This window comes from Physeter macrocephalus, chromosome 11 (assembly GCF_002837175.3).
Source record: "Physeter macrocephalus isolate SW-GA chromosome 11, ASM283717v5, whole genome shotgun sequence".
In the NCBI taxonomy this organism is placed as follows: Eukaryota; Metazoa; Chordata; class Mammalia; order Artiodactyla; family Physeteridae; genus Physeter; species Physeter macrocephalus.
In genome coordinates, this window is record NC_041224.1 from 52,334,540 (window position 1) to 52,346,311 (window position 11,772).

An 11,772-nucleotide genomic window follows, 5' to 3' on the forward strand; every position below is an offset into this window, starting at 1 on the left:
CAATAAAAGGAGCTGAGATGCCTGAGTCTTAGATACCAATATCCTAAGAGAACTGTACTCTAGGACCAATGCAGGCCTATCTGCATTTTTTCTCCCAGCTCCTCTGAGACCATGTGGCCCCTTGATGCCATCTTCTTCCCTGGCACCCGGGACACACAAGCACAAAGGTCAGCTTCCTCTCAGCTGTACCTCCAACTGCCCGTTCTCCCACTTAGTTCTGGATCTGGGCTGAGGGGTGAGGCAGGCTGGTACCCGACTCAAAGGGCAGTGGTGATACAGTTCTTTGAGGCTAAATGGGTGAACAGCCCACCTTCAGAAAGTTCTAGACTGACTTAGTAACTCGTTTCCCCAAGGACATGAACCCTCAATAATCTACCTGGATTCATACCTTGTACCATAAAATACATAAATTGTGAAGAGAATGGCGTAGAGGCTCTCCTTCTGACCTATAAATACAGAGGGGAAGAGAAAGCGGGTGGAGAAGAGACTGAAGGTGTTCTAAGATTTCTAAACCTGATTAAGATCATAAGAGCAGTTTTTGCTTTGCCTTTGTGAGGAAACAGCTCAACAACTGTATAAGCTGTTGGCAAACGGGTATGGGAAATGCATTACCCACAATAGTTTTCATCTGTTAATCAGAGCATCTGCAGCGGGTAATGAAGAATTTTTTTTTTTTTTACCCATTTAAAATCATTAAGTGGTCCTCCAGCAACTGGGCACATGGCTATGTAAGGGTGTTTACAAGTGTGTTTCAGAAAATGGAGTGCTTCCATCAGCATGAGGTAGGAATATCGGGCTGTTCTTTGCTTTGCTAACCTCCCCTGCCCTTTCCGCCATAGGCAACGCCCAGTCTGAAGAGCTGTCCCGTGCCAGCACTTACCAGAGTTTCCTGAAACTCCTTCCTGTCGTCAATGCCATCCACCGTGAAGGACCCCGAGAGGCTCAGGTAGTAATAATAATCCATGGTGGTGATGCCCAGGCTGTGCTTCTGTTCTGCGGAGGCGCCCTCGATGAGCTGGAGCAAGAGAAAGTGGCGTGTGCGTGGAGTGGCCCAGAAAGCAATCGAAGGTACCGCACGGTTCCTGTCACCACCAGTCCCGGAGCCCAGGCGATGAGACTTTCTATCCCTGCTTCCCAAACGGATGGGTGGTCCGATCGAAAAACTATGGAGGGGCTTCAGCATATCTGCTCTCTGTGTAGTAGCCCCAAATCATCTTTGCAAATTCTAATTCTTAACTCTGATTAGACCTGCAAGAGCTGAGAATTTTCCCTTGTCCAATACAGGGAACTGCACAGTCACACGGGTGAGATCCCTTGGAAAAGTGGAAAGCAAGCCAGATTACAATTACTTTGTTCCTGCTCAACTTGCACATGGCTTTTTAAAGTGCATCTGGGGGAATTCCCTGGTGGCGCAGTGGTTGAGAGTCCGCCTGCCAATGCAGGGGACACGGGTTCGTGCCCCGGTCCGGGAAGATCCCACATGCCGCGGAGCGGCTGGGCCCGTGAGCCATGGCCGCTGGCTGAGCCTGTGCGTCCGGAGCCTGTGCTCCGCAACGGGAGAGGCCACAACAGTGAGAGGCCCGCGTACCACAAAAAAACAAAACAAAAAACAAATAAAGTGCAGCTGGACCCTCCCTGCTTCTCACTGCAGGGTGCATATTCAAGAACAGCCTCAGGTCCCCCATGCTGGTATCCTGTCCCTTGGCTTTCTGTTCTATCTCTGGTATTTGCCTTAGTTGTGAGCAAGACCCTTTTAGGTGTGCCGGAAAATGTTCAACAATCCATTCTTAAGCTGGGGGTGGGGACTAGAGTTGTAGTTTGCTGACTTTTATGGTGTGAATCCTCCTACCATGACTGATTTCAAACTACCAAGAAATGTCCCTGAAGGGAGAGAACAGCCCATGCAAAAGCCAGTGCGAGCCACCACTGGCTCCCAGCCGGCGGGAGTTAGCCCCCATGCACGCTCCTCCATCCTGGTCAAGTTCCTCACGTCATCCCGGCTCCACACCCTTAAAATAAGGAATATTCTTCTCCATGACTGAGAAGCTCTAGATCATTTGACGACATCAGGTTCCCTGAGTTTTTTCCCCTATCTCCTCAAAATCTTTTTGCACCACTCTCTTCCTTTCTTCCTTCTGGCTTTCTGTTTTTTCTTTTTTTTGGGGGGGTGGGGGTGGGCGGGGTGTCTAAGGAAGAACTTCCCCTACCTCTTTCTCAGTCTTCTCCGCACAGTATGTAGCTCCCCTCACCTGAATCTTCAAACACCCCTTTCTTTAATTCTCTCCCATCTACAAACACATGCTGCTCTTTGCCTTCTCTAGAAGCTTTTCCTTGCCTCTGTGAGATCCTTCAAGCTACAGAACCTACTTCCTCATCTGGCTTCTTTCTCGCCATCGCCATTCTGATGAAATAACCCTCATGGCTACTTTCCAGTGGCTGACGCCACCAGGTCTTTCTTTTTCTTTTTTTTAAAGTAGAGGGAAGGATTATTTATTTATTTATTTATTTATTTGGCTGTGTTGGGTCTTTGTTTCGTGTGAGGGCTTTCTCTAGTTGCGGCAAGCGGGGGCCACTCTTCATCACGGTGCGCGGGCCTCTCACTGCCGCGGCCCCTCCCGTTGCGGAGCACAGGCTCCAGATGCGCAGGCTAGTAGTTGTGGCCCACCGGCCCAGCCGCTCCGCGGCATGTGGGATCCTCCCAGACCAGGGCTCGAACCCACGTCCCCCGCATTGGCAGGCGGACCCTCAACCACTGTGCCACCAGGGAAGCCCCACCAGGCCTTTCTTGATCCCCAGGCCCTTGCCCCATCCTTCCCCCCAAAGCTCTGAACATGGGATCCTGGCCCACACTCCCCTCCACCGAGCTCCCTCTGGCTTTGGTGACACTGCAGGATCTTGGCTTTCATCCTCTGACTACTTCCCTGGTTCTTCAATGCCTCCTCATCCTATAGGTGGTCCCCAGGTCCCCAAGTCCTATATGGGCATGGTTTTTCTCTCCACACTCACTCCCACAGGAGTCTCCCCTATTTCACAGCTTCAACTATTACTTCTATGTCAGAATCTGGAACTCTGTCTTCCCCTGATCGAATCACTTCCCCAGTCTCTAATCTGGGGATTTCCAACCTGTAGGAAGAGGAATCTGGAGGGGCATGGGGCTGGCATTTATTAAAAGGTGTCTGGGAAATAATTATGAACTTCTGTCTGGTGCTCAATAAATAATAGACTATGTGTGTGATGCATGAAATTACTTTTCAAACATCTGTACATGTTGCTTTGACTGATATAATTAAAAACATTACTGAATTAACAGAAGCTTTTGATCATTTATGTACGTTTTCAACCAACAGATGCCAACCAGAAGAATTATTTGCCATCACCTAACATGTCTATGTAACTGAAAAGACTGAATGTGAGCTACCAACACAGCTTAACTGACTTCAAATCCAATGATCTTTGAACAAAAAATAAATTTAAAAACCCCCCAAAAAACCACTGCAGGCCAACTCTTCAAAGAAACTCTAACATGGATCCCCGATATATGAAGTACGAATACATAAATCCATACATTAAAAAATTGTGTATGGTATCATTAAATTTTTTAAATACTTAAAAACATCTTAAAAATAGTCAAAGCAAATGACTGCTGAAGCCTGGAACACAAGTTCAAAGCATCCGGCATACTGCTCTACCACCAAATTCTCCATGGCTTCTGAGAGTCTAAGCCAAAACTTTTTGACCTGGCATGAAAGATCCCAAGTCTATTTCAAGTCTTTTGTCCAACAGTTCACCTTTTGGAGACCTCTGCCCTTGCAGACCAGCTGGGGCCTGACTCATACATTAGCCTACTCCTCCCCCCTCCCCCCTCCCCCTCCCACCCCTGCTTTGTTCAGGCCACCTGACTTGCCTGAGTCAATCTCCCCTCAATGCTATCCTGTGCCTCTTTAATGGCTCTCTTTACCATCCCAGCCAAGTCTCCCCTTGTGAATTCCTATTTGGCAAAGAATAAAACATTCCTACTTTTGTTCTGAAGTGTGTCAACACTTTCTTGATTATTTCACTCTAGGGAAATTTTTGTCTTCTCATCCCAACTAGAATTTATTTATTTATTTATTTATTTTGCGGTACGCGGGCCTCTCACTGTCGTGGCCTCTCCCATTGCGGAGCACAGGCTCTGGACACGCAGGCTCAGCGGCCATGGCTCACGGGCCCAGCCTCTCTGCGGCATGTGGGATCTTCCCGGACCGGGACACGAACCCGTGTCCCCTGCATCGGCAGGCGGACTCACAACCACTGTGCCACCAGAGAAGCCCCCCAACTAGAATTTATTGTCCTTGCAGGTAAGGGCATTCTCACAATTCTTTTGCACACTGACTTACACATCCTACAGCAATAAAGACTCCTGGGCTTGCCAGACTAGACTGTCTAAACCTGAGGACTGAGAGAAGAAAATTTTAAATGTGGAGAAGGAATAAGGAAGTAGGAAAGAAATAATATAAAGGAAAACCTGGTAAAATATGTGAAAATTCCGCTCTCCGGGGTTCCTCATCACCACCCTAGATTTTTCCAGAAGGAAGTTGGAGATCTTTCCACCATCTGGTTCCCCACCGGGACTGAACTGGATTTCAAAGTATTTTCCCTGCAAGAAAATTAGGGATTTCCTTCAATGGTTGGTGAACAAAAACATGATGTTCCAAACAGGCTTTGGATATAGCATATAATTCAAGGAAATTCATTAATGAAAGATATGTTCTGAATTACTCCCAGTTTTGGTCTAGACTTCCTCACCATTTCCTATCAGACAATAACCCATGCCTTTGTCCAATCACACAATTCTGTATTGAGAGAGAGAACCTATCATTCTAACCTGACTAAATAAGGATACGCTCACTATATTCCTTCCCATTTTCCCCCAGTAGGTGCTTGCCTGCTAAACCGGAAGCTGTAAAGAATAGGACAGAAAATCACATGGTCCCCTTGATCTAACAAGAGTGAACTCTATCTGCCTCTTTCAGAGGAAGCAAATTTTCCCTTGGGCAGACTTACTTTAACGGCTTTGAGCAAAAGTAATCCCTTTTTACCTCTGGAGCGTCTAATATGCTTAAGTAAAATAAAAACACTTGGTTATAAGTCCTTTCCAGCTAGTCATGGGTGTGGGGATTTTTGCTACTGTTGTTAATACTTCCTTTTAAATTACTGCTAATAGGGAACAAAAGAGAATAAAACCCTGGAGGGTAGCTGAAAAAGGTGTCCAGATTGTTAAGTAAATGATTTTTTTTTTTCTCCACTACAATCTAGTTTCTCTCCAGTCCTCAGGAAGGTCCAGGAGGGCAAATATAAATGAAGAAAAAGATGAAAATGTGGGTTTTAGGGAGTGGTGTGGCCTAGGGTCAGACTGGAGAGCATGCCCAGCCTAACTGCATTCACATTTAATATTTTTAAAACGTGTATGCTGATGAAATCCCCCCATCTCAGGGCGAAGCCTGCCAAGTAGCAAGTCTCCAACTAGAACCATAAACTCACTAAGGAGAAGAAAAGCCTGCTGCGTGTTCTTCCTGCTGCCGACAGCACCTAGTACCTGCTGTGTTCCTGCTAAGGTATTCGCCAATTCCTGGTATCAAAAAGGCTACAAAGGAAAGCCACCATCTAACTGTCTATTTGTTTTCATCTGCTGACTCCTTCCTCTCCCAAAAATAAACCCAAAAATAAACATCCAGAAGCACCACAAACCGCAGCTATCCCGAATTATGGTGTTTCTCGAGAAAAGTCTGCTGAACAAGACCCCTCTGCTTCCTACCTACCGTGGCCGTCCTTCGCCATCTTTCCCTTCGGCCACGTTCTGAAGGGAATAATTCAGTGTCCATCTGTGTACAACCCTACCACCCCACCGCCATTCCCCGTCAACCTGGGGATGGAAATGAAACCAAACAGGACATCAAATCCAGGAAGGGCAGATGTGGTAAACGGCAAACTCTCAAGTCCTTCTGGAAATGGGTCACAACCTTGGCTACATGTTAGAAAGACCTGCGGAGCCTTTAAGAAATGCTGCCCTAGGGGGACTTCCCTGGTGGATAAGACTCTGCACTCCCAATGCAGGGGGCCCGGGTCTGATCCTTGGTCAGGGAACTAGATCCCACATGCATGCCACAACTAAGAGTTCACATGCTGCAACTAAGAGTTTGCATGCTGCAACTAAGGAGCCCACGTACTGCAACTAAGGAGCCAGTAAGACGCAACTAAGGAGACTGCCTGCTGCAACTAAGACCCAGTGCAACCAAATAAATAAATAAATAAATATTAAAATTAAATTTAAAAAAAGAAAGAAAGAAAAAGAAATGCTTCCTGATGCCACCCCAAACAAGTTAAGTCAGTCGCTAGGGACTGGCACCCAGACAGGAGTAGCTGTAAAAAGCCTGGGTGTTTTGTATATGTGGCCAAGTTTGAGAATCACTGTTCTAATGTAACAGAAATGCTTATACACAACTCAAAATTGTAATATAAAAGGCAAAATCCCTAACGACAGAGCAAAAAGTTTAGTTTTGTTGTAAAACAGCCTGGGGGAAGGAGGAAATATATAAAGAAAGGATATGATACTTCCATTAGTAAATGAAAAGAAACCTCAACTCTTGGTAATGTTTTATTTCTTAAGTTAGGTACTGGGTACCCCAATGTTCACTGTATATTTTTAAATAGTATTTGAAATATTTCACAATGTAGTTCTTAAAACTTGAAAAGATTTATAAGTGGAAATAGATGAATTTTTATGATTCACACTACATATCCATTTAAAGTGAAATTACCCATAATCCCACCCTGATGCCACTTCTACCTCCTCCTTCTAATCACTGTAATAGGATATTCAAACTTGGATTTGCAGACATCTTAATTATGCTTTATATAAATGTGCATTTTAAAATAAATAGGACCATATTATAGATATTGTTTTGTAACCTTTTTAAAAAAATTTAACATTATGGATATCTTTTAAAATAAATCATTATTAACAGGGAACGTGGATATTATACCCTAAAAGTATTGTTGGGTCAAAGACAATGAGTCTTTTAAACTTTGATAAGAATTGCCAAATCGCTCTCCTGGGAGGTGTCAGTCTTCAACCAATAGCGTCTTTTCTCCCTAATGTTTCATGATTTGAGAGACAGAAAATGATATATGGTTTTAATTTACATTTCTCTCATTATTAACGAGAACATCTTTTGATGCCCCACCAGACTCCACTATGTGTGTGCACGTGTGTGTGTGTGTGTGTGTGTGTGTGTGTGTGTGTGTGTGTGTGTGTGTATGAGAGAGAGAACTGCCTTTCTGTATAGTTTTCCTATCTTTCCATCAGGGTTGTACGAAATTCTGTAATCAGAAAAATAATAAATGCTGGGTATTTTTGTTTTGCTTTACAAAAACTGACTGCTGTAGCCTCCTTGTCCAAGGATAAAAAATAATTTATATTGGAAATATCAAGGAAAATATTAATATGGTTATCTTCCTGCTCTCTAAGGGAGGCAAAAGAAGGGAGATGGGTAGCTAGAGAGTTAAATTTGGTCAAGTCCATCTTTACAAGGCAGATTGAGATGGACAACTGGCATTGAGCAGAAAAATGAGAGATGAACAAATGAGTAGTTTGAATAATATTAAACAGCGAGGAAAGTGAGGATAATTCTGACAGATAAAACTCACCAGGGAGCTTAACAATTACTGCATGAGAACTGAACAAGAATTCTCTTGGAAATGGAAGCTTCCTTCCAAAACAGAAGGGTAAAAAAGAAATCGTTTTTCTCCAAAATTCTCACTTATTTATTTTAAAATGGTCCAGAATCCACCTCACAGATGGCTCCCTAAATGCTTACTGCCAGACATAATCTATGGTTGAGATAAGATACAAAATCTACATAAATCAAAGCTACTGAGCAAACATTCATTTCTTTGTAAATGTGGCTTTTTGTCAAGGGGCATATATTCATATTCGTCCTTGCCAGCCTTCCAATTTACCCCCTTGGGAGACACTCAGAAAAACGTCTCAATAGGCATTCAGGCATTCACCTGATATTTTCATTCCCTTGGGTAAGTGGGCCAGTTAGGAGGAATCTGTAGGCTAAGTCCAGTCACTTTTAGATGTCATCATGTCACATGAACATGCACACACAAAGCCAAGAGGGGTGGCGTAAGCAGTCGGCTCCCTCTGGCTGACAGAGAAGAGGATCAAAGTGCTTCCTTCAGGGTCCACAGACCAAGTTCTATGAAGCAAAGCAAGGCGACAAGACCTGGGATCTCGTCTCCTCAGTTCTTTGTCAGGGAAAGAAGGCTTTTTCTCCAGGGCCCAAAGCAAACTCCTCCAAGACCAAAGTTGACACTTCCATTTTCCTTAGGAAGGCAACTCAAGTTGAGAACTGGTTTCAAAAATTATCTTATTTACATCCCCAAGGCTCAAGAATAACTTGAGTCAAAGGGCAAATTGAAGCCTGGCAGCTCGCCGCTAGAGAAAATGAGGAAAAGATTGAAAAGGTGGCCTCCTGATGATGTGTGAAAACCCCCTATTTCCTCGGGGACACAGGACTTAAATCAGGAATGTCAACATCATCAATCAGGTGACATTCTCTATCATAGGAAAGAAACTCACAAATCGGCTGGAGTTGTTGTTCCGGACCGTCTTGGCATTCCCGAAGGCCTCCAGCAGCGGATTGGACTGTAGGATGATGTCCTTGACATGCTGTCACAGCAGAAAGACCACAGGTTAGGAAGATGCGAACACCTACTCCACGATGTAAAGCCAGACTTTCCCAAGGACATGGTCTCTGAATGTGGTGAAGGTGAGAGGCCTCAAGTCCAAGTCCCTGGGATTTCTGGAGGATTTACTCTTTCCTCTTGACAGACCTAACCCTGTTTGTGTGGTCATGCCTTCCAGCTCCCTTGACTTGATGCAGGATTCTCTGGAGCCAGGGTGCCACCGTAAATCAGGATCTACAAATGTTCCCGGACTGGGTTTCCACATCGGATGCTGCACCTTCATCCCGTGCTCCCTGTGTACGGGGTATCATGGCAGGACAGGGCATCTCCCTGGGTTCTGACTGGAGGCTTTACTGTCACTACTCCTGTTCAACTCAACTTCTCTCCCCACCTACTGCATCCCGCACTCCCTCTCTTCACTGCAAGTGAGAGGCACCTTGAGGGAAATTAAACAGTTTCTCCTCCCCAAACAAAGCTGCGGACACAGGCTTGTGCTTCCCGAACTTTCACGTGTGTGAATCATCTGGGAATCTCATTACAATGCAGATGCTGATTCAGTAGGTCTGAGGTGGGGCCCGAGAGTCTGCATTTCTAACCAGCTCCCCGGTGCTGCAGGTTTTGCCAGTTCATTCCCACTTGAGCAACAAGGGTCGACACTGGATTGTGTGGAACAATTCCTGGCCTACTGGAGGGGAAGAATTTGGTTTTCATACACCCCAATTTGATGTCAGACTGAAAAGTACAAAACACCCCATGGGCAAAGACAGCTCAACAGATAGGAGTTGATGTTGGAGAGGATTTTGAACAAGTGAGTCATTCCTTGTACTTCTAATTATTCACATGCTATGGTTAAACATGTTCCAGAAATAACAAGTCTCTGGCTTGTGCTCTTTAGCTACTGACTAATTTCAAGCCAACAGCTCTGTATCCTTGTCCTCATAGGAAAACAGGAAGAGAAAAATCAACATTAAATGTCTGCAGTCTGGCCACTAGGTCGTCGCCTGCAGCAAATAGGACTAGATGAAGGCACTAACTACTAACTATGTAACAGCCAAAGTGCTCCTCTGGCACTGCCTGAACTTTCAGAAGAGGACTGAGAACTGGAATTCCATCAAGCAGGCACACGTCGTTAGCAATGGAAGGAAGAGTAAATCATGGACGGTCCCACCATGAAGTCTGTTTCAAAGCTTAGAAAGATACTTCTAAGCATCCTTCTCCTTTAAAAACTCATGGATTTATATAAAATTTGCTTCTCTTTGTAAAATTAATTTTGACTTTGTGGGTCTTCATTAATCTTTTATACTTGTTGTCTGATGGCCAGGCATGCCTACACCAATTATCAACACTCAACTTCTTGTAGGGACAGAACAAAAGAAAGACCCTTCTTTGTCTCTTTCCTTCTTTAATTATTGACTTTGTAACTGGGAATCTTTATGCATGTATCCATCCATCCCTCCATCAACTATCAAGATGTCCAACAGAATTTTGTGGCATGTGGTAAGCATATAGGGGGAAAAGAGAAAGAGTGAATTAAAGGAGCATCCCATACACAAAAGACCATCCTAGATTCCTGACTCCATGTCCATCTTCTACGGATAGGGTATGACCACACAAATGGAGAAAAGCAAGTGGACTGTACCATATCAACCTAAGTCCTAGAGCTGCACCCACTGTCCAACATGGAAGCTGCTGAGCCCATGCAACATGGCCAGTCCCAACTGAGATGTGCTGTTAAGTGTAGAACACACACTGGATTCCAAAGATTTAGGACACAAAGGAATGTAAAATAGCTCATTAATTGATTAGTCATTATATGCTGAAATAATATGGGGATATACTGGGTTAAATAAAATATATTTTAAAAGTTAATTTCATATGCTTTTTACTTTTTTTTTTACTGTAACTATTCAATTTTAAATTATGCATGTGACATGCACCATCTTTCTACTGGATGGTGCTGCTCTAGATCTTTCTTTCATTTGGCAGAGGAGGCCACTCTAAGACCCTTTTACTCTGTGTAAGGAATACTGGCCTCTGCCTTAAGCCTTCTGATCCTCCAGGACAGGATGGAGCACTATTGATTTAGTAGACAGAACCATAATAAACAGAATTTCGATGTGTCTTTTTAAAGTCTACAGCTGACTATGGCAATAACATCACATTAAATGATTCTAACTAAAAAATTAATCTTTAGGGTGAAATCTACCTTGGATCATGATTTCTAATAATAATAATAAAACAAGTTTCCAGCAGTCTGTGCCAGTGATGAGCTGTGTGAGTTTGGGCAGCCCCCTGTGGACCTTAGCCCCCACAGCCATCCTCCACTGCTCTCTGGGGGTGGGGTGGGGGGCTTCACCAGTCCTGTTGATGCTGATTCCACTACCACAACGAGTAAAACTCAAGACAGAAAAGGCTGCATCTACTGCTTTCTTCATACTGTCCTCTTGAACCTGCCCCTTCTCTGCCCATACTATAATCCCCCTCTTTTCTTTCTCCCTCTCCTGTGTCCTTGTTCTCTGGGTTTCCCCCCTTTCCTAATGTTTCCTGATAATGCTCTAATCCTTCCTCCTTCCTTTCCTTTCTCCATTTTAAAATCTCTGTAAAGTTTTTGAATTGGAGATTTATTCACATCGTTCAAAAAATGACAGGTTTGCAGCCACTCTCATTTTCTAAGACAGACCGCATTCTGCCTATGGAATGTGTTATCTCTCTAAATAAATCCATCTCTTACCTATCAAAAAAATAAAGTAACATAAAAAATAAAAGGTTTGCGAGGTTCTACATGGAGAGATGCCCCTCCCCCAGTCTCCCAGTTTCCTCCCTGGAGAAATCACTGTTATCAATTTCTTATGTATCCCTCTAGAGCTATGCTATACATATGCAAACAAATATAAATATTATAAATATATGTTCTCCTTTTTCTCAAATGGTAGCACATTATACACGATGTTCTGAACTTTGGTTTTTGCAATTCATGATATAGCTTGAAGATCAGTCCCCATCAGTACCTGAAGCTTCATTTTTTTTTTTTTTTTTTTT

General features: G+C 43.9%; 1 protein-coding gene across 4 annotated transcripts in view; it reads right to left on the reverse strand.

The window, feature by feature from the left end:
- Positions 1 to 11,772, reverse strand: part of MYO1E (myosin IE) — a 206,416-nt gene that overhangs the window by 73,625 nt on the left and 121,019 nt on the right. For 3 of the 4 annotated variants that reach the window (XM_007128512.4, XM_055087998.1, XM_028496517.2), the window contains 3 exons: positions 8,627 to 8,716; positions 4,505 to 4,636; positions 881 to 1,015 (listed from right to left, as the gene is read on the reverse strand). In XM_007128512.4, coding sequence (XP_007128574.1) covers positions 881 to 1,015; positions 4,505 to 4,636; positions 8,627 to 8,716 — 357 coding nt within the window. The remainder of the gene's footprint in view (positions 1 to 880; positions 1,016 to 4,504; positions 4,637 to 8,626; positions 8,717 to 11,772) is intronic. The other variant, XM_055087997.1, reaches the window with a different exon arrangement.